General features: G+C 54.4%; 1 protein-coding gene across 5 annotated transcripts in view; it reads left to right on the top strand.

Annotated features, from left to right (window-relative positions):
- The window catches only part of Brd3 (bromodomain containing 3), a 56,627-nt gene that overhangs the window by 25,153 nt on the left and 10,056 nt on the right, over window positions 1-21,418 (top strand). For 2 of the 5 annotated variants that reach the window (NM_001434273.1, NM_001434271.1), the window contains 7 exon segments: window positions 1,586-1,667; window positions 12,363-12,670; window positions 13,430-13,567; window positions 14,259-14,406; window positions 15,034-15,248; window positions 16,974-17,345; window positions 19,745-19,873. In NM_001434273.1, coding sequence (NP_001421202.1) covers window positions 12,458-12,670; window positions 13,430-13,567; window positions 14,259-14,406; window positions 15,034-15,248; window positions 16,974-17,345; window positions 19,745-19,873 — 1,215 coding nt within the window. In that variant the 5' untranslated portion in view covers window positions 1,586-1,667; window positions 12,363-12,457. 5 annotated transcript variants of the gene reach the window in all.

Raw genomic sequence — 21,418 nt, 5'->3', positions numbered from 1 at the left:
TTCCCACACAGCTCTTACAGACCCAGACAGGCCCAGAAGAGGTGTTCATTTAAGGTCTTGTGCTGTGGGAAAGGGAGAGTGCTCAGTGTGTCCAGAAAGGTGAGGTCCAGATGGCAGGATTGAGACTAGAAACCTCCAAGGTGACTGCAGTTCTGCAGGGTCCCAGTCATGGCTTTGGGCTGGGAAGCCTGGGGTCAAGAGTCTACGGACTCTAACTTAGGGCCTTCCAGGTCGTGCTCTCCTACCCTAGGTCCAGTCTGCAACTAAAAAGCAGGGCTTTCTTGCAATGGCCGCCTTTCCCCAGGGTGTGAGAAGCACCCATGTCATGTTGTAGGCCAAACAGGCAACAAGGAAAGCCTGGGAAGGTCCCAGCTTGTCCTCAAATCTTTTCCCAAGGACCCTGGACTTTGAGGTTGGGACTTCTTGTATATGAGCTCTGAGACTTAGGATAAGTCACTTTACCTTCCTGAGTCTGTTTCATCTCCAGGGACAGAACATATTCACTGTGTGTGTGTGTGTGTGTGTGTGTTATTTAATACCATAACCACCTGTGCATTTCCTGCATGCAGCAAAGTGCCTGCTCAACCAGAAATAACCTCAGTGACACCAGGGTCTTGGAATGGGTTCAGATCACACTAGGAATTGGAATCCTGCATTGGCAGGTTCAGCGGGGACTGATAGAAAAACTCCTTTTGTTTGTGATGTTTTTGTTGGGGTCTAACATCCACCTTAAGTTACAGCTGGATAAAAATTGACTAATGTAGGCACCGTTGTAATTTTCACCAAACCAAGATCTGAACGGTGACCAGGACCTAACCCTTTCAAAACAGAAAACGGGCGAGACTTATCTCGTTCCTGTCTTTCCATAGGCACATGGGGACACACTGAGGCTCCAGAGAGGGAAAGTCGGCTGGCACAGCCTGGAGCATCCCTTATTGGTGTCTAGCTCTGAAGAATTGGCGTTTTTCCAGCACCACGGGCCAGGAGTCCCCAGGTCTTCAACCCGCCCCAGGGCGTCGGGGCGGGATTGATCGCCGCTCCTCCCTGGCAAGGACCGCCTTGCGCGCGCCCTCACCAGGCTAATAAGGCACGCGGTTTGTTTACAAACACGGGCTCGGGGGCCGGTGCGCGCCGCCCTGGTTGTGCGCGTTCAGGGTTTGAGGAAGGCCTCGGGGTGCCCGGGTAGTGACCCCGAGGGTGCTAACTGCGTTCCCGCCTTTCCCACGCTTTCTTACGCTTCTGGAAATCCGCCCACCAGTTCTTATTCCCTGCATGTGGCTGAGAACGCCAAGAGTGAAGGCGCGAGGGCGGGCCAGGGTTCCAGCGTCGCCTCGAGTCCTGGCGGGCAACCTCCCAGCCCCGCCCCCACGCGCCCCTTGGCCGGGCCCTCTGGCGGCCAGGTCGGCGGGGCGGGCGGCCGGGGGCGCGCGGGGCGGGGCACGGCGTGGCGCCGGCGGGGCCGGGACATGTAGTCCGTGCGCCTGGGCCTCCCCTGGGCGGCCCTGGCGCGAACCCGGGCGCGGACTACGACTCCCGCCAGGCGCCGCGGCGTAGCGCATGAGCCCTGTACAGCTCCGGCGCGTCTATTATGCTGCCGGGGCCGGCGAGCCAAAGAGGAGCCGGCCGCGCGGGCCGGGAGGAGACGGCGCTGGAGCCGCCTAGGCCAAGTACGCCTTTTTCTTGCTTCCTTGTACACTCGGGGCGGCGGCGGCGGCGGACCTGGCTGAGAGAACGCGCGACCCGGAGCGCATGGTGCAGGCCACCCGCGCGTCTCGAAGCCCGGAGCCCCGGGCCGCCGCCTTTGTGCGCGGCCGCGATGCAACAAAGCGCGGCGGCCGCCTGCCCAGGGTCGCGGCGACTGCGCGGGCTCCGCTGCTCTCCGCCTTGCGCTCTGCGCCCGCGGCTTGCCGGTCACCTCGGGCCGAACTGGGAGGCGTCGCCTTGGTCGGAGCGCCCAGCCTGGACTTGGCACAGCCCGCGCTCTCCGCGCCAGCCCTCCCTCACGGAAGGGATTTTTTTTTTTCTTTTCCCCTTTTCCTCTGCCCGCCATCTTCCGAAGGGGACTGCCCGGAGGACGCGCGGCGCGGGAAGGTGCGCGCGGTTTGCCCAGGGTCGCTCCGGCGGCGCCACTTTGCCGGCGCTAAGTAAGGCGGATCGTCGTGGGGCAGGCCAGGCTGGGCCTGCACACTGCAGGAGCCTTGCAAGTGGGGCAGCGGCGGCGTGGCTTGGGGGGCGGCGGCTGCCTTTGCAGAGTTATGGCCCTGGAGACGACTTTGCGCGCTCGCGAGTTACTGGATTATTGCAGCCAGGCCAGGAGGAAACCCAGTTCGCATTTTGAAATCAGCCTGAACGGAGTACTTAATCCGGGCGAGGTCGAGTCGGATTGAGGTGGGAGGGGTGGGGTGCACATCTTTTTCTTGGTGTATAACACGCAAGGTAGTTGAGTGAGGAATGCGTACCCCAAAGCTTCTCGTACGTAAGGATTCCCAGTGAAAAATTCTGGCGGCTAGGAGAAGTTCTCTCCACCAGTTGCTGCAACGAGGGCAGGGCAGACGAGGAAGCCATAAACAACCTTCTTGCGGGAGGGGGGGTAAAGTAGCGGGAAGGGGGTTCACTGGGACCCTGATGGGGGCATTCCTTTTGTGAGTTCATACTTTAGGACTCAATCCTAAGGCTCTGCCCTTTACAATTTTGATCAAGAGCTTTCTGCCTGAAATAAGTGCACAGCTGGTGTTTCCCTCTACCTCAAACTTCTTAACTGTAGAAGTTTGTGTCTCTGAAGTCATTGGTGTGTTCTTCAGTGGCTAACATGGGGCTCGGCTCCTGTCCCCCTCCCCTGTTTTGCACTTTCTTAGCGGCATGCAATATCGGCGGCCGGCGGTGGGGTGGGGAGTGTTGTCCCTGAAGAGAGTTGAGATCTCAGCTGTGTTGCTTGAAGTGAGTTTCTCACCAGTTTTCCAGGGTCCAGGAAAGGAAGGACTCCTGCAAGGATCAAGCCCCAAGCCCCAGTGACCTTTTTGGGTGACCCTGAGTGTGGCCTCTTCATTGGCAAATAAAGGGCTGTTTGCTGTTTGCTCTGTCTGAGGCCTTGATGTGAACTGTTGGCTGTAGATCAGGAGAGATGAGGTATAAGCTTGACAGTTCAGGATGTGGGGGTAATTTCCTGGTCTTGCTTATGAACTCTGGGCCCACTGCTTGAGCAAGGCATCAGGAATCCATAGGACTCCAGTTCCAGTCCTAGCCCCACATCTGGGGATTTGAGGAGAGGGGCATTGAAAAGCTTTAGCAGGGTGGATGACCAGGGCCTGTGCCAGTTCATTCATTTCTCTACCTATATATCTATTTACTTTATTTTATTTTACTTTTAGGAGGTGCCAGGTTTGTTTTCATAAAGAGTAACTACTTTCTTTCCACAGTGCAGTATCCTGCTTTGGAAACAAGCTTTAAATAAGGGATGGGGCTTGTTAGAGGCACCCTCTCTCCTCAGACCTGAGGAGGTAAAAGGAAAGGGAAGGCACTGCTTGGCTTGCTTCTACCCTGGCTCCCTTAAGCCTGGAGCTGTGCCCCCAGGGGCTTTCAGGGTTACCTTGTCCACTTCCTGGTTTACTGTGGCTGAGCCTTCCCAGGGGAGGATGGCCCAAGGCCACAAGTGGAACCGTGCTACCCTACCCACTGTTCATATAAGTGTGGGAGACCCAGATCTTACCTCAAAAGAAAGAGCCACAGGGAACTAACTGTTGGGTGGAAAACAGGATCTAGCGGAGACCTCTCCATGCTTCGGAAGGTAATGTGACGCTAAGAAAGTATTCTCCTTCTTATGGGACAGCCTTGGAGCTTATGGGGTCCTCACAGAGCTAGCCGTTGCGCCTGGGGGCTGCTGTTTGCGGTACATGTTGACATGTGATGCTCTGTTTGTTTGGTTTACTTGTGGTCACTTGCCCTGTGGGACACCCAGCTGTCTTAGTGTTGGTGGGTTCTTTTGGAGGGGAAAGTGTCTGCTTGTGAGTGCTCACAAGTTGGTAGTGTCGTTGTAGGGCCTCTTGGTTGAGGCAGCTCTGAATCCATGTTGTGTGTCTGGCTCAGGCTTTGCTTCTGGCAGTTCAGCACTGTTGGCTCTGAGCTCTTAGTGTCTCCATATGGCCTGATGACCTTGACCTGGAGCTACATTTTGGGGAAAGCGCCCCCCCCCCATCAGGCCCAGAGCTCCACAGAGGCTATCAGATCCTAACAAGATGTTGAGAACTGGAGGAGGTGGGGCTTCTAGCTGCTCAGAAGTGTCACATGGGTGCAGGGATGTCCAGGGGTTCCTGGTCAACTCCTAGTGGCATTGGAAGTTGGGTTTCCTGACCCATGTCTGGGCGTTTCCAGAAGTCATACCCAGGCACTGTGTGTGACCTGTAGAGGAGGATCCTGGTGGGAGCTGGGGTCAGAGGTGGAGGGAACATTTGGGTCACAGGTCTTAGGTGTGGGATGGTCTCAGCTTCTTATGAGCATGGCGTGAGCTCTGCTTGTCTAGTTCTGCCTGTGATAATCTGCCTGAGTGCAGTTGCAGTAGCCACTGCCATCGGACTTTCCTGTGTCTCTGGTACGCCCTGTAGCATATGGCAGGAAGAAGCAGAGTTGGCTGAGCTCTGCAGGTAATGTCCCCCTGGGCAGTGTGGCCTCATAGACTAAGGGTAAGGTGGGTTACTACTCGGCCCCTGGCTACCCACTGAGTGGAGCTCTGGAGAGCTGACCCAGGTTCCGGGAGCCAGGGCGGATGCAGAACGCTGGGCTCAGGAAGCAGGTGCCCTTATGTTAGTGTTCTTAGCTCTGCCCCTGCCTGGTTGTGGTAGGTGTGGAGCCTGTCTTTAGTGGTTTGAGAACAGGGCAGGGTGGTAATCCTGGGCTCCTGTCCATCTGACCACCTGAGTCTGTGTTTCTCGTGCTTGTGGTCTCCCAGGCCACCACATTTCTCAGTCTTCTTTCCCATGTAGTCTAATGGAACGGGTCCCTCAGGGCCTCCGGGTTGGATGAGGGAGGCACTTGGGGAGACAGTTGGGAGTAAGGGAGAGTTGGGAGTAAGGGCTGATTGAGGCGGTGGCCTTCTCTTACTCTTGGCTGACTGACCCCTGCTGGGTGTGTGGTAGCTGGGTAGAGGTAGTCATTGAGCTGCTGGGCTGTGAGTAGTTGCATTGACCTTCCTATCCTGGCCCCTGATCTTGCATAGGGGGTGTTCAGAGAGGAGTGAAAAAGACAAGGTGGCAACCCTTGGGGACTTCAGTTGACCCACCTGTAAATCAGGCCTTGAGTTGGCCTCTTGTCATGCAGCCCAACAGGAGAGTGTTTCTTCCATGACCCAATATCCGAGTGCCGGCCGGATGGGCCTGCTGCCCAGCTTTGTTCTGCGAAGTGTTCTGCTGTTCAGTGTGGTATCAGGCTCCGAGCCTTAGTGCATGCCAGCCACTTGAGGGGCCCCCTGCAAAGGTTCTGGGACTCAATGTAAGTACGAGGTTCACAATCCACCTTCCTTCTGCAGGTTAAATGTCCTTAGAAAAGTGTAGGATGGCTATGCTGTGGTGCTTCAGAGGCCGTTCTGGAGGCCACAAGACGAAGAGAAGTGTAGTTTCCTTGAGTGGACTGCTGGCGTATGAGACACCAAGTCCTAAGAGCCTGGGGCCATGGCGACAGTTGGAAGTCAGAGGCGTGGTGGCTGGTGACAGCTGCAGCCACTGAGCCTTGTGTGTCTTTCCATAGGACAGCCATGGGTTCAACAGAGCCGACCCTTCCTGGGGTGGGGCGTGTGCTATCAGAGCTGGGTCTCCTGCCAGGCAGGGCCAGGCAGCTGTTAGAAGCAGGTGTGATATGACCAGAGTGAGCTTGGGGTGCTGGCTAGGGCTTCCTAGCAGTGAAGGACAGGAGTGCCACTCAGGAGAGTTCCTAGTGGACAGGGAGGCCCCATGGAGGCCCCTGTCTGTCTTAAGGCCCCAAGCCATGTTCTTCTCCAGGCCTCACAGCTCTGAGCAGTTGGCTCTGTCTATCACAAAGGCTGGCCCTGCCCTAACAGATCTCTTTTCCCAGGCTTGGAGGGCCAACTCTAGGGTGGCCCTTCCCAGCTGGTAGGTGTGCCAATGTGAAGGCAGCGAGCGGCCTGCAGCGTTGTTGAGTTCTGTGAGGACAGTGGTGAAGCTATCTAGGTAGATGGTTCTGTTGGAGCCTGGCTCTGGCTCCTACTGCCTGGGCCACAGTAGGTCTCTGTTGTCCACATCTGAGTAGTTCCTTGCCTACCTTAGAGGTGGAGCTCATGGATGCCCACCAATGTTTTAGGACTAGCAGCAAGGACCTGGGGCTAAACTTGGGCTACTAGGGTCCCAGGGACTCAGAAACCCAGTGTAAGGAGGGACCCATCAATATAGGGTCCTCCAGAGCTATGGTGACTCTAGGGGAATGAGAAGACTCTGGGGCGTGGGGATATATGGTGAGCTTAAGTATGTTGGTGTGAGCTCTTGCTTATCACAAAACAACCTCATTTTGTGGGTACAGATGGAGACTTAACTATGCAGAGCCCTGGCTGTCCTGGAACTTGCTATGTCTGTTACTTAGGCTGGCCTCAAACTCACAGAGATCCTCCTGCCTCTGCCTCTGCCCCTGTCTCCTGAGTGAGTAAGCCTCCTTAAGGCACCTTGAGGCTGGCGGAGCAGTATGTGGCCAGCTAAGGCCCTGCACTTGTGAGTCCCTATTGAGAAGTGGGCATATCCTGCACTGCTTTCTGACGGCCCATGCAGCCACCTCAACCCCTCCATTATCTGCCTCAGTGATCCCTCCTCCCTGAACATGCCTCGGGCCACCTTTTCAGATGTCCTCAGCTGGAAATTCCTGATTATGGCCTCTGCCTCTCTACAGCTTAGGTCTCTGGAGTCTCTGGGAGCTGGACTGGCCCCCATTCCTTCCTGACTCCCACACGGGGCCAGGGCAGCCCTCCCTCTCTTCCCAGGGAGACAGCCTTCGAGGCTTGCCTTGGAGCTCAGAGCAAAGGCTCCTTCTCTGGGTCCCAAGAAAGGGTTTCCTGGGCTAGATATACTTCCAGAGTCCTATACAGTGTCTGGTCTGACCCGGGGTGCTGGCCCTCATGTCCCTTCTGTCAACTACTTGCTTTGCATGAGGACAGTGGGGAGACCTGAGCCCCACAACTTATAGGTTGACAAGAGAAGGTTCTGAAGTTGCATTGAACTTACTGGGTGTTTTCCATGGTGATAAAATTGCAGGTTTCTCCTACCTGCTCCATTGTCTGTCCACGGCCCCTGAGCCTTGGCCTCTCACCTTTGCTGACTTGTCCTTTGGACTGAAAGGCTGGATTTCTGTTTTCGGTCTTAGGCCTGGGGATGGGGGAGGTGGCCTGCCTGAAGCCATGCAGTGAGGCTGGGAAATCTGCAGGATTAAGGCCTTCCCTTCCTGTCCCTCTGTCCTGAATGGGTTTGTAGGGAGAGTGAATGGGACTTTACAGGTCTTCCTCGCCTTGCCTCGGTGTGGCGAGGAGGTTGTCATCAGTGTAGGGCATGAGTTGGTCCCACTCTCTGGGTGGCCGCCTGCAGTATTCAGGTGCCTCTCCATAGTCTCAATAGAGACTTGCTCCAGGTTTCCTCTGGTGTTTGTGGGCCTCTGTGGTTTGTCAGAATTTCCATACTAGGTGGTTTCACATCCTCTTGAGGCTGATACCCTCCTCAGATGGACTTTCACTCACATCTGCCTAAAGTCTTGTCCGGGGTGGGAGTCTTATGCTGTCCTGGAGCCCAAGTGAAGGGATTCTAGGGCTCTGTAGAGAAGTCAGACTCTGCTGAGTGGCAGGCCTGGGGAAGTGGACCTCAGTGAGGACCTAACCCTTGTTTTGCCCATTAGATCCAGGCTCAATCTCTTGTGCCTGGCTGAAGCAGCTGCTGTATTAGTGACCCTCTAGTTTCTGAAGGCCAGTCCTTAGAGGGCTTGCAGCTTCTGTGTCCTGGCTTTGTCACGTCAGCAGCAGACAGGAGGGTGGCCTCTGGGGTTGCTGCAATGAAGAACATTCATTGACTGTCAATGCCAATGCCCCACCAGCTAGCTCCTTGACTGTGTGAGGCTCTGTCATCCCATGTGTGCAACTCTTTGGACTAGCATCTAGAAGGTTGGTTTCCGGATCCATGGGCACCCAATGTGCAGGACCATCTATTTGCAGCCCCTCAGCCACAGAGCAACCCCAAGGCAGCCTGGAGCCTCTTGTGCCTTTTCTGGAGGCTGGTGGGACCAAGGGGAAATTCGTGGGTTAGAAATGTGTGAAGCCCTGAAGTCTCCTCGGTCCCCTTCTTTAGCCACAATCATAGTTAGCTTACCTGAGGCCATTGGTCCCTGCCTCAGCTTTTTGAAGGATGTGGTCCTCACTGTTGCTGGTGGGTAAGGAGGAGACTGCATCTGTATAGATTTGAAGGTTAGGGAAGTCTGATTTGTCTAGACCTCCATGTGTCTTCTGCTTCTCCCATTGGGCCATCAGGCTCCAGATACTTTCATTCACAGAATGTGCCCCCTAAAAGATAAGGAGCATTGGCCTCTCCAGGAAGGGTTTCAGCACACATCCAAGACACATGCTCAGTCCTATGGCTTCAGTCCTGAGTGGCACACCTTAACCCAAGCCTGGTTCCTGAATTACAGGATAGAGCCTGTTGACCTGGAGGCCCAAGATCCAGAGTTCTGTCAGCCTTAGGTACCACAGCCCTCCTCCTGCAAGACCACTGTCCTTATTCAAAAGCTCTTAACTGCAGGCTCTTGGCCATTTGACCTTCCCCAACCACAGAAGGTAGTGTTGGATGGGATGTTCCCTTAGGCCTGAGGCTAGGGATCTGCATAGGAGTGACTCTCAATCCTATAGAGTGCTGCGTCTACTTGTTTGGCAGTCAAAACATGTGACCCAACGAGAGGTAGGTCATAGGATCAGCCAGCCTGAGCTACATAGTGAGTTCTGGACCAGCCTGAGCTGTAGAGTGAGACTGTCTTGAGCCAGAATAAGGAAGGAAGGGAGGGCCGCCTCTGACCTGCAGGCTGTGAGCATTGCAAAGGTCTGTCTGTCTGTCTGTCTGTCTGTCTGTCTGTCTGTCTGTCAGTGAGATAGAATGGTCTACCTGCTGCATTTCTGGTTGCCGTGACTCCCCTCTGAGACCGGGCCTTTAGGGTTCCACTATAGCTCCTCCTCATATTGATGGGAGTACTCTGGTGTATCTCTGGCTGTGCCTGCAGCAGGCCCTGAGGGTCTGTCTCTGCTGTACTTTCTGGAAGCCTCACTTGTTTGTGAGGCCTTCACCCTGATAAGCATCTTGGGCCCACTGTGGGTCAGAAGGCTGCTCCTCTGCTGGGTGGTGGTCTTTACTCCCACCTTCAATCCCAGCATTTGGTAGGCAGAGGCCTGCAAGTCTGTCTGAATTTGAGGACAGCCAGGGCTACACAGAGAAGCCATGTCTCAGAAAAACATACAGAGAGTGGGGGAGGGGGAAGTGAGGAAGGGCGGGGGAGGGGAAGAGGGCAGAAGGGGGAGAGAGATCTCACTCCAGCAAGCAAGCTGCTTCTCCCAAGGGAGATAGATGGCTTTCAAGGAAGTCCGTGACTCTCCTTTCTGCTCAGGTTCTGGTGTCTGGTTCATGCAGCACTGCTGTCTGGTTGGTTGAGGGTTGCTAGGCATTGATGGGGGAAGGTCAGGCCATGCGTCCAGCGGTCCCTGCTGCCAGGCGTGCTAGAGTGCTTTGCAGGGGAGTCTGTGGACATCTAACTTGGTCCCTAGGGATGGTAGTACGCCAGGGAGCTTAGGTGCTCAGTGGTTGGGATCCTGCCTCTCAGCCCCTGTCTTGGTGGTCCTGGGAACTCGGCAGCTGGGCTCTCCCACCTCCCTAACCCGCACCCTGCTGTCACCCTGCCTGTCTCCATCCCAGGCGTTAGGACATTTTCAGGAGGTGGGTTCCAGGACCTGGGTGTAGAAAGGACTGTGAGCATCTGCCTTCCTCAGAGGAGGCCTTTCTGCAACCTCAGACCCACACAGTAGCAGGACCAGCCTTCACTCTGAGGAATCTCAAACTGTATGAGAACATCAGCTTCCACTCCTTCATTGGTTATGGCCAGCTTGTGCTGCCTGAGCCCTGAGCACTTGACTCCAGGCTGACAGCCCCATGGGAGACACAAGACACACCTTGGGGCTTTCAGTAGCAAGGATGAGTTAGAACGTCTACCCTGCAGCCTCATGCTGTTCAGTTTTCTGTAAGTTCCAAGGAGGCCTTGAGAGCACGGGAGTCTCATGAAGGCCAATGAGGCTGCAGCTGCTACACATTTCAGGGCTCTGTCACCTCGGGCTCTGCTGGGTAGTGTAGAGTTAGGAGGGGTTTGAACCTACAAGTGACCTCCTTTGTGTAGGGTAGGACTGTCCCAGTGAAATGAGCAGAGGGAGAAACTGACGTCCTGGTGGGCGGGCAGCCCAGGCTTATGCCTTGGTAGCCTTTGGTCTACGGGGGAGGGAGGACACAGCTTCGTGGCTGTTGGCACAGGTTAGAGGGGCTGCTTGTCCTCTGGGGCTGTGCATGCCAGGTGTGGAGATACTGGGGCCTGTGGAGTGGCATACTGTGGGTGCCCAGGATACCTGGAGAGCCTCAGTGAACACACGGCTGGCACCCCAGCTGCTCAGAGGCACTTCCTGGATTCTGGGTGGCTTGCTGGAAGTCCAAGTGTCTTGGCTGCTGACTGACAATGTCTGATGTTTGCAGTGGAGGGAGTGGAGCCTGCTGAGAGTAGATGACATTAAATGTTTAGCAACCAGCCTTCTCCAGTAGGGCTTCAGATTGCAGCATTTACAGTCTTTAAGGGTCCCTCAAGTGCTCTGAGAACCCACTGGTCCTAGAGTAGACTAGAATAGACCTCTGGGTGTTCCCTTGAACTGATGCAGGGTAATAAACAGAAGCACACAGGAAAAGTCTAGAAGACACCAGGTTCACAGATGAGGCGCAAGGCCCCACATGCAGTGTGGAGCCTGTGTTAGGCTTTACCAGTGGAAGTGGACGTGCACACACAGTGCTGCCCAGCTTCCTCCCTGGGAGATAGCTGCTAAGCCCTTGCAACTGTCCTAGGGGACAGATCTGATTGAGGGCATTAAAGGAGTGAAGAAAGGACGGGCAGACACAGAAAAGTAGCTGGAAGTCAGATGGGCTGGGCTCTGAGGAAGAAGCTGTAGCACCCTGGAAAGTCCGTGTGCTGTCTGTTGTCTACAGTTGCATAGGCAGGAGATGTTACTGCATATAGCTCAACGGAGGCACGTTTGTGGTGTGCCGCTGGGTCAAGGGGACAGGTTTGGTTGCTGAAGTGGCTTTAGATCTTAAGTGTCTGGAAGGAGGAAGTTTTCTGCACACATGGACCAGAAGAAGGCTTTGGTATTCTTTTCTGAGTCTCACCCGAGGGAATGGGTAGGGTTTTGCCATTCCCCCACGAGTCTTAGGCTGTGGCTGTACACATTTACTCAGGGTTTCTACCACTTCGCATAGACTACACCTGACAGGGTGTCCTTGCTGTAAAGTCTTACATGCTACCTCTACTTTATAGTACCCTCATTGTAGAGTTTGCTGCGTGGTGCTGGGGGCACCATGCAGTGGAGGTGCCCTGAGAGAGTTCTAGCGGGGATCCTGCGGAGCAGGGACACCTGCATGCTACCAGTATTGCACATTACCCTTGCTGTTCTGATGCTCCTGGCTTTTCAGGGATTCATGGACAGCTCTGTCTGTGGCCAACATTTCTGACATCTAGGCTAGGGGATTATAAAGTGGCAGGATGTATCGTGTTCAGCGACCAAGCACACAGGTGGCATACAGTAGGGGACCGCAGGTTAGGGTCACCCTCTTTCACCATTCTGATTGGATGAGGGACAGGCATGTCACAGCCAGCCACCATCATAAACCCCAGCTGGTTCTCCTGGTTACGTTAGAACCTCATGCCGTGCCCTGCTCAGGGCCCCCAACTCTTTGTACTCGGTTGAAGTCTGCAAACTTCAGTTGTTGCTCTCTCAGCTACGCTGTTGGATACATGTTGTTCTCTGAGCCTGAACTGTTCAAAACATTGCCACGACCAAGTAGTTGAGGGTCTGGTAGAATTGAGCCAGTCCCAGTCACTTAGGGCCCTGGGAGCTGAAAGTGACTAGGTCCTTCATATCCTCCCCGCCCCTTTTCTGGGAGCTGGTGACTCATGTTTGCATTTTCCCCAGGTAGAAGAGCTGTGGCTAGCGTGGCTCTGAGGAGTGCCACAGCTACACATCAAGGTGGTAGGGAAGGCTGTGTCCTTGCTCCGGTGGAGGCTCCTGGGGTGATAGATAGCTTCTCTGCTTTCTTCTGCAGGTGCCTGATTGGGCCCAGAAATGGGATGCCAAGCCTTCCCGAGGAGCGCCTCTTTGAGCTGCTGCTGTGACAGCAAGTGACTAAGCTGCCAGAGGATGTCCACTACTACAGCGGCTGCCCCCACGGGGATCCCGGCAGTCCCGGGCCCCGTGAACCCTCCCCCACCTGAGGTCTCCAACCCCAGCAAGCCCGGCCGAAAGACTAACCAGCTGCAGTACATGCAGAACGTAGTGGTGAAGACACTCTGGAAACATCAGTTTGCCTGGCCTTTCTACCAGCCTGTGGATGCAATCAAGCTGAACCTGCCTGTGAGTGACCCTGCGCTCACTCTTGGAAATCCCGTCCAAAGGTGGTGTCTGAGAGCTAGCCAGTGGTGCCTGTGCCTCAGGAGCCAGCGGTCTGGCAAGATGGTTGCCCCTAGTAAAAGAAATGGGAAGAACCTATAACCTCCCTGGTGAAAGAATACAAGGAGGGTCTAGAGCAGTGGCTCTCAGTGACCCTTTTTGGGTGGGTGAATGACCGCTTCACAGGGGTTGCCAGAAAACACAAGATATTCACACTGTAGTTCGGGGTCAGCACAATATGAGTCACTCAGTGTATTAAAGGGTCACAGCACTAAGAAGATTGAGAACCACTGGGTTAGAGGGTGTTGGGACCTGGGGCAGTGGGCCACTCAAGTCTTCATTTCCTGCGCTAGGGTCTCTGCCTCTGTCCTCTTGTCGTGCACACTCAGATACAAGTGGCCATACCCAAACAGTTTGTAACGAGAAGCCCTGCACAGGCACCTTACACCTTTGCTCCTGTGCACGCCTTGGTCCCTGTAGGCTTAGAATCAGGGAGTTTGGCTCTCTCTGCGTGTGAACCAGCTCGGCCTCTGCCTAAGCTGGAGAAACCTGTGGGGACAGGTTGGCAAGAGTTTGCCAAAGCGTCTCCTCAGACCACACGGCCCACCTGCTCTCCCTCAGGCCCCCGGGACCGAGCTGACATGGGAGGGCTCTGCTGTTCTTGGGGAAGTGGGAGAATAAGGTTGGCTATATGAATAACATTTCTGAACATCTCTTTCCTAGGATTATCATAAAATAATAAAAAACCCAATGGACATGGGGACTATCAAGAAGAGACTAGAAAATAATTATTATTGGAGTGCCAGTGAGTGTATGCAGGACTTCAACACCATGTTTACAAACTGTTATATTTATAATAAGGTGAGACACGAGGTGTGGGGCCCCAAAGCTGCTTGAACGAGCAATCCCAGCCCTGAGAGCCTTAGGTCCATGGCAGACCGTGGTGCCTCGGGAGCCTAGGCCCTCTGCCATGGTTCTCAGGCTCACAGTAGGCAAACCCTGGCATTCTTGTGGTCAGCGAGTTCCTGTGCCATTTTAACGGATTGCTGGGGTTCAGTGGAAACTGGATAGCTTTCAGAGGACACTGTCACAGCCCACTGGCTCTGTCCTGGGGCCTAGGCCCCCAACCTTAGAAAGCCTAAAGGTGCAAAAGGAGGGGTCCAGCCTGCCGTCGAGAGGAGAGGCAGTCAAGTCGGCTGTGACCTGTGGGCAGCCACCAAGCTGCTACACAAAGCACTCTGATTTGGGGATTCTGCAGACTGGTCACCGTTGGACTGGATGGGGGTTTGCTCTTCTAGCTTCGTGAATACAGGACAGGTGTTAGTGCCCAGCTGTGGAAGCTTCTTTTCTCTGCTGGGTGAAGGCTGTTCTTAAACTTCGCATTCTGACATTTTCCACATTGAAAAACAATCTTGTCTACCATCACGACAAGGCTCTTAACAAAATTTAGTGCTTTCTTGAACTACAACCCACAATGGTGTTTTTTTTTTTTTTTTTTTTTGCAAGTGCACAATTCTTTTCCCAGAGAGTGACCTGGGTTCTCTGTCTTCAGCCCACAGATGACATAGTGCTAATGGCGCAGGCCTTAGAGAAAATCTTTCTGCAGAAAGTGGCCCAGATGCCTCAGGAGGAAGTTGAACTATTGCCCCCTGCTCCAAAGGGCAAAGGCCGGAAGCCAGCTGCAGGAGCCCAGAATGCAGGTAAAAGGAGGCAGGCAGGGATGGAACACGGGCATTCCCTGCTGAGGCTGTAAGCAGATGGAGTTGCTGTAACTCTCCTGGTCCCTCTCAGTTTTGTCCATTGCCAGGTAGGACAGGTATGATGAGCTTGGCACGTGGTGGGTCTTGTGTCAGAGAGGTGGCCTCCCTGAGCCAGAGAGGATATTTCTGTTGCTGTCACGTGCCTGTCCATCCCCCTACATTTTACTCCTGTATTTATTGATCTTAGCATTGGCTTGGCTTTGCTCGCCGCCTGGTGTAGAGGAATTGCTCTCTCTGCTGCAGAGTCTCTGAGGATGGGTATTGATGAGAGACGTGTCAGATAGAATGACTGACTGGGCAGGGTGGAGCCGAAGAGGAGCTAAGTGTGAGGAAGGCTGAGTCCTGGGTTGTCAGTCAGTTAGCTGTGGACCCAGAGCTGGCTCACTCAGTGAACACTGTCCAGGCAGCAGGGCCAGGCCCTACCCCAAGGATAGGCAGAGAGACCCAGAAACCAGGGTGTCTTGGTCCATCCCAGAAGGCCCCAGTGCTGTGGCTGGATGGCATGATCTTAGATGCTTCTGGAAATGCAGAGCCTACTGAGCCGAGCTCCCTGTCCTTGCCTTGAAGGTGCACAACAAATGGGAGCTGTGTCCTCGGTCTCCCCAGCACCCCCCTTCCAGAACATACCCCCCACCGTATCCCAGACACCCGTCATTGCCGCCACCCCTGTACCAACCATCACTGCAAACGTCACGTCAGTTCCAGTCCCCCCACCCGCCGCACCGCCTCCTCCTGCGACACCCATCGTCCCAGTGGTCCCTCCCACACCACCTGTAGTCAAGGTGAGCTTTCCTGAGGCCTGCATGGCTATCTGGTGAGGAAGTCATTTGGGGGTCCAAGCCTCCTACAGTTTCTGAAGTGGGAGCAGCTCTGGGGCAGGCGGGAACTCTGCTGCCTTTCCAGGTACAGCTTTGGAAAGGTTTTCTGCACAGACAAGAAGACCGAGGCTCAGGGTGGAGGTCACATGGCTGGTGCTGGCCGAGCTGGACTTGCACCCCAGCTTCTTTGGCCTGGTAGCCCTGGTCTTTACAAGCCATTGGGGAAGGTAGAGAGGTGTGGGGTCAATAGTGAGAGCAGGACAAGTCGGATATCTCTGGTCATCTCTGGGGACGTGATGGCCAGGGAAGCACCCTGAACGTATAGGGGCCTGCACAGCTGTCCCTTGTTTGCTGGAGTCTCACAGTGGACACTGTCCTGCTCTGGCCAGGCCCTACTTGGGCATAGATGGAATGGGGGCTGTCTGTGAGGTGTGGGGTTGGCAAGGCCTATTGAGTCTCCAGCTTTGAGTAGGGCCCATAACAGACACTCATGTGTGTTATCTTCTTCAATTTAATCCTCACAGCGACCCTCTGGGGCAGGCAGTAGTCCCCCCTCTTACAGATGAGGAAACGGGCGCTCAGGGGTTAAATGGCTCTCCCAAGGTAAAATGCCACCTCCGTTGCCTTCCCTCCCCCTGTGGCCTTCACTGCCTGCACTTCCCGGTGGCGCCTGGCCAGGCTGTTTGCCACAGCGAGTCTGCCCTTCCACCCCAGGTCCTTTGCAGCTCGTGCTTGGTGCTTGCCATCCTGTAGGTATCCATCAAATGTTTTTGGATGGCCAGCTTATGCCCCTGTCGGCCTGAGGGTGGCAGCTTGGCTGGGGAAGTAACTAGGGGGCTGTCCACTGCAGGTTCTACTGCTGTCCTCTGGCCTGTGAGTTTGTGGCCAAGCAGCTGGAAGGAACCCGCTGAGCATGTCTCAATATATACCGAGTCCTGGTCCTAATTCAGTGGTGATACCTATTGGTTGGGCTCTTCAGGCTGTGGCAGAGACCCCTTACCCTCTCAGGTCCCTTGGCAGAGACTATAATGTGTGTCTGCTATGAGCAGCCGGCTCCAGTTGTACCTGTGGAGGGCTGTGACACCTCCTGGGCCCTCTGCACTGCCTGTGCCTTCCAGATAGAGTCCTGGTCTCTCTATGCCTACAGCCCTTGGAGTCTCTTGGCCTCTAACTGCTGTGGCTGCTTCATGTCTCCTGGTCAGGCTGCCCCCACCCATCCAGCCTGGAATGCTCCTCCTGCCTCCCCTCCTTCTGCTCGATTTGTGTCTGTCCTTGAAGCACCTGCTCAGGGCCTGGTCTGGCACTTTGTTCTTGGTCTTTAAAGCAGGGAGTCCCTGTCTGGCACCAGTCTGTGGTGCTTCTTAGATGTTGGTGAGTTCCCTGTAGCACCTCATGCTGCTCAGATCAGCGGCCCTCTCACCCGCCGGGACGGCTGAATCCTCAGGGCTGACAGGGAGAGTCCGAGCCTCACCATGGCCAGCTGTGTGACCTTGGGCCCTAGGCCTGGCCCCTCTGAGCCTCGGTGTCTTCTGTACTGTGGGGACAGCTGAGAAGGAAACAAGACCCTGCATGTGGTTGCTAGCTTGGCACCTGGCAGGCAGTCTGCACTTCAGAGGTGTGGCAGCCGTGTGACACATCTCCCTGTGCGCTTCCTTGTTGCTGGAGTTCACTGGTACTTTGTTGTCACAGAAAAAGGGCGTGAAGCGGAAAGCAGACACAACCACACCCACAACGTCCGCCATCACTGCCAGCCGGAGTGAGTCTCCCCCGCCACTTTCAGAGCCCAAGCAAGCCAAGGTAGTAGCCCGAAGAGAGAGCGGGGGTCGCCCCATCAAACCTCCCAAGAAGGACCTGGAAGATGGTGAGGTCCCACAGCACGCGGGTAAAAAGGGAAAACTGTCCGAGCACCTGCGGCATTGTGACAGCATCCTCCGGGAGATGCTGTCCAAGAAGCACGCTGCCTATGCGTGGCCCTTTTACAAGCCAGTGGATGCCGAGGCACTGGAGCTGCATGACTACCATGACATAATCAAACACCCCATGGACCTTAGCACAGTCAAAGTAAGTGGGGTGGCATGCAGGGCAGGGTGGTGTCCATGGCCAGAGTCGGTAGGCTCTCTCTGGCCCTGGTGCCCTGTTTGGCTGAGCTGCACTCTGTGTGACCTCCTTCCAGTCCTGTTTTGCTGATGCCTCTTGGCTCTTGAGAGCTGGGCCTGCCCACACCCTGGCCTGCAGGGACCAGGACCTGTTAGCCTCTGAGTCCGCATCTCCATTGTCATTTATTCTGGTGGATCATAGATCGGTGGTTCAGTTCTTTCTGTCTCACAATTCCGTATCACCAGAAGGGGGCTCTTAATGGTCTCTGCTTCGGAGGCTAGTGCAGAGTCAGGTAGATCTCTGTAAGTTTGAGATTTACAGCCTGGTGTTCAAAACAAGTTCCAGGACATTCAGGGCTACATGAACAGGCCCTGTCACAAACCCCTGATGGAGAGAGATGGACAAGGAACCAAGGCCACAAGCTCGGTTGTACCATTTCCCACACCAGCACTTCCCAGAGTCTGTGTCTTGTTCGGGTTTTTGTCTTGTCCAGCCAGGTCAGGGCCTGGCGGGTGTGAGGTGAGGTGCTGTTTGAGTTTCTGTGAGAAGATGATCTTGGGAGATGATAACAGACCCAGAGCTGGGCTTGGCTCTTCCCAGAAGGAATCTCTATGCTAACTCCCAAGATTTCCCCTCTCCACTTGAGGCAACCAGATCGTTGCTTGGTTCATCCAGGCGTCCTTTCACAGGCAGTGGCCTCAGCTGTTGGACCTCATCATGTCTGAAGCAGAATCTCCCAGGTGAAGCTTTTTGTCCTAGATGGTAGTGAGTATCAGGGACAGGATTAGGAAGGCCTGGCCACGTAAAAAAGTGTAGCCTGTGCTCATTTGAGTAAAACAAAATGAAGTAAGCAACTGGGCCTGTCCAGCATGGCTGGGGTGAGGAGAAGGGCCCTGGGAACCACATCATCCCAGAACTGCCGGAGGCCTTGTTTAACTGCCTGGCCACCGCTGTGCAGTTGTGTGGAGTTCTGGAACTTTGCTGGGGGTTCCAGTGGTTTGGCTGCACTGGGACAGGATAATTGTGTTTGGTCGCCCTGTCCAAGATGAGGCAGCTGTGGGAGTTCGGTTCACTGTGAAGTCACCATGTGCTTTGTCCAGGCTTAGAGAGAGGCTGTGTGCTTACCCAGGTGAAGCCTGTGTGGCTGAACCTGACTGGCACAGCCTGTGAAGAGGCTGTAGCAGACGAGCATGCGACTGCGGCTGTACAGCCAAGGAGGGAGCACTGAGCATGCTGTGGGTTTAATTTTTGTTTTAGATTGTGTATGTGAGTGTTTGCCTGCACGTGTGTATGTGCGCCATGTGCATGTCTGCTACCCACTGAGGTTAGAAGGTGCTGTTGAGTACCCTGGAACGGGAGTTACGGGTAGCTGTAAGCGGCCATGTGGGTGATGGGAACTGAACCCACCTCCTCTGGAAGAATAACAATTGCCCTTAAGCACTTAACTGTCTGTCTAGCACCCAGTACAGTATAGATTTTAGTGACAAAGCTTCAGAGGGAAGTTGTCCTGGCATGTATCATACCAGCTCCAGGAATTGTCTCAGCATGTGTGATACCAGTTCCATGAGGCGTTTCTTCAGGCCGCCATTTCCTGAGACATGAGTGTCTTTGGGCACAAGGGCCAGGACTATTATTGAGATCTGTCCACTGTATAGGAACTCACATCCAGTCAGGGGGTGGGGTGGGTCCTTGGCCCCTAGATCACTGACTCTTCCGCACTCCACACAAGGCAGGAACCCCACATCCTCATAAGCAGCGTAAAGAAGACCAACCCAGTCCCCATCAGTCTGCCCTGCCCAGCTTTGTGTGCCTGTGTGACCTTGCCCAGCCTGCCTCTGCTGGGACTGCTGGGGCTAGACAGCGGTGGGGTTTGAGGGATTTTGCTCCCGGGTGGTCCCTGTGATTGTCAGCATTGGCTGCACAGACCTGTACCGCCCTACCCTCCACCCCTGCACAAGCTCAGAGCTGCCTCTGGTACCAAGACACAATAAGCAGGTTGGTAATAGCTCCTGGATTCCTACCAGGAAAAGCAGAGTCTTCTGTGTAAACTGAGTGGGCTTCCCAAGATTGGGATTGAAATTCCCCTAGAGCTCCCAACCCCAGAACCTTCTGCCATAAATGCCATGTGAACTGGAAACTCTAAATGAGGGTGGGTTTGGTGTGGGCCTTATCTCCCAATCTTTCTTCCATTCATTGACTCTGTCCTTGAAGCCCAGATGTTTCTTGTTGATCCTCTTATCCCTTCCCTGAGGGCTCCCTCCTCTAAGGATCCCAAGCTAATTGCCAGAGGCCCTGACTGGGATGCTCTGAGAATCTAAGTCTATGCCCTGCAAGGTCTGCTCACATCTTGTTGCTTGTTACAGAGGAAAATGGACAGCCGTGAGTACCCAGATGCACAGGGCTTCGCTGCCGATATCCGGTTAATGTTCTCCAATTGTTATAAGTACAACCCTCCAGACCACGAAGTGGTAGCCATGGCCAGGAAGCTCCAGGTAACCCAGGCTGGGTGTAAGTGTGGTCATCAGCTGTTGTACTGTGGGTATCAAGGCCCTTAGAAATAGTCTGCGCACACGGGGCAATGATTCAAGTTTCCAGAGCATCCCCAGCAGGCAGGCCTCTGAGGAGCCTCACTTCCACACTCCGTTCTACCTGTGTGGCAGTGAGAGCCTCTGGTTCTGTGAGCTGCAGACTGGAGTAGGAAGGTGGGAAGCAGGCAGTGGCCTTTGTGGCTGCAGAAGCCCATGCCTAGCTGTCCTACAGAGTGTCATCTCCTGTCTGTTTGGGGTTAGTGTACCTTAGTGGGGTTGGTGGGTGTCCTCTCTACTCAGGTGTTAGAGCAGGGCTGGGTCGGTTCACAGTCCATGACAGAGACTCGGTCTTTTTTTTTTTTTTTTTTTTTTTTTTGAGCTGGGGACCGAACCCAGGGCCTTGCGCTTCCTAGGTAAGCGCTCTACCACTGAGCTAAATCCCCAGCCCCCAGAGACTCGGTCTTAAGGAGAGGCCAGAGTGTTCTGCACAGCCTTCAGTGCAAGCGTGAGCAGTGCACGTGCTCTCACCCAGGGTGTGTGAATACTCATATGTACACGTGTACTGCCAAGGACCAGGTGCCGCACAGAACACAGGGATTTCTCTGCTCCTGATGGTTGGTTATTTGTGTGGAAGAAGTCATCAAAAGACTTTTTCCTTTTGATGATAAACATAAAGATTATGACATTTTTCAGCACCTTATTTTGTTTGTTTGTTGGTTTCTTATGTTATTGTTGCTGTTTTTAGCTGAGTCTGAGGGGCTGGAAAGATGGCTTAAGGGGTTAAGAGCACTTGTTACTCTTGCATGGGACCTGAGTTTGGTTCCCAGCTCCTGCATGGTGGTTCACAACCATCTCTAACTCCAGTTCCAGGGGATCCGATGCTCTTCTGGCCTCTGTGAGCAGTGCATGCATGTGGTTCATGTACATACGTGCAGGCAAAACACAAAAAATACAAATTTTAAAAAATCTTTTAAGTAGAGTCTGGTTCTGTAACTTAGGCTAGTCTTGAATTCGTAGACATCTCGGTTTCCTGAGTTTTGGTATTACAGGTGTTCACTGCACCTGGGTTGAGGACCAGAATGTCCTATGAACATTTCTTACTTCCCTAATAGCCGTCTTGGGTTATTAGGGTTGGTGGGCAAAATCTTTTTTCCCACTTGCGGTTCCTTCTAATGTTTCTCACCTACCTTTGAAAGTGGGCTCCTGTGAGGGAGAGTGGGCCCTTGTGAGGGAGAGTGGGTCCCTGTGAGGCACACGGTCTCTTTTTTTTTTTTGTTGTTGTTCTTTTTTTCGGAGCTGGGGACCGAACCCAGGGCCTTGCACTTCCTAGGTAAGTGCTCTACCACTGAGCTAAATCCCCAGCCCCGGCACACGGTCTCTTGAGTGCTGGCTGTGCCCTGTTCCTTCTGGACAGGCCCTGCTAGGAAACGGCACGGTCGTCATGGAGGTCCTCTGATGTGCAGAGGTAGCTTTAGGTCCTGTCTATTCCCATCTCTTCTGTGAACTCCA

This window comes from Rattus norvegicus, chromosome 3 (assembly GCF_021556685.1).
Source record: "Rattus norvegicus strain SHRSP/BbbUtx chromosome 3, alternate assembly SHRSP_T2T, whole genome shotgun sequence".
NCBI lineage: Eukaryota > Metazoa > Chordata > Mammalia > Rodentia > Muridae > Rattus > Rattus norvegicus.
Note: the sequence above shows the minus strand (reverse complement) of the source record. Positions and strands in the feature narration are given on the sequence as shown.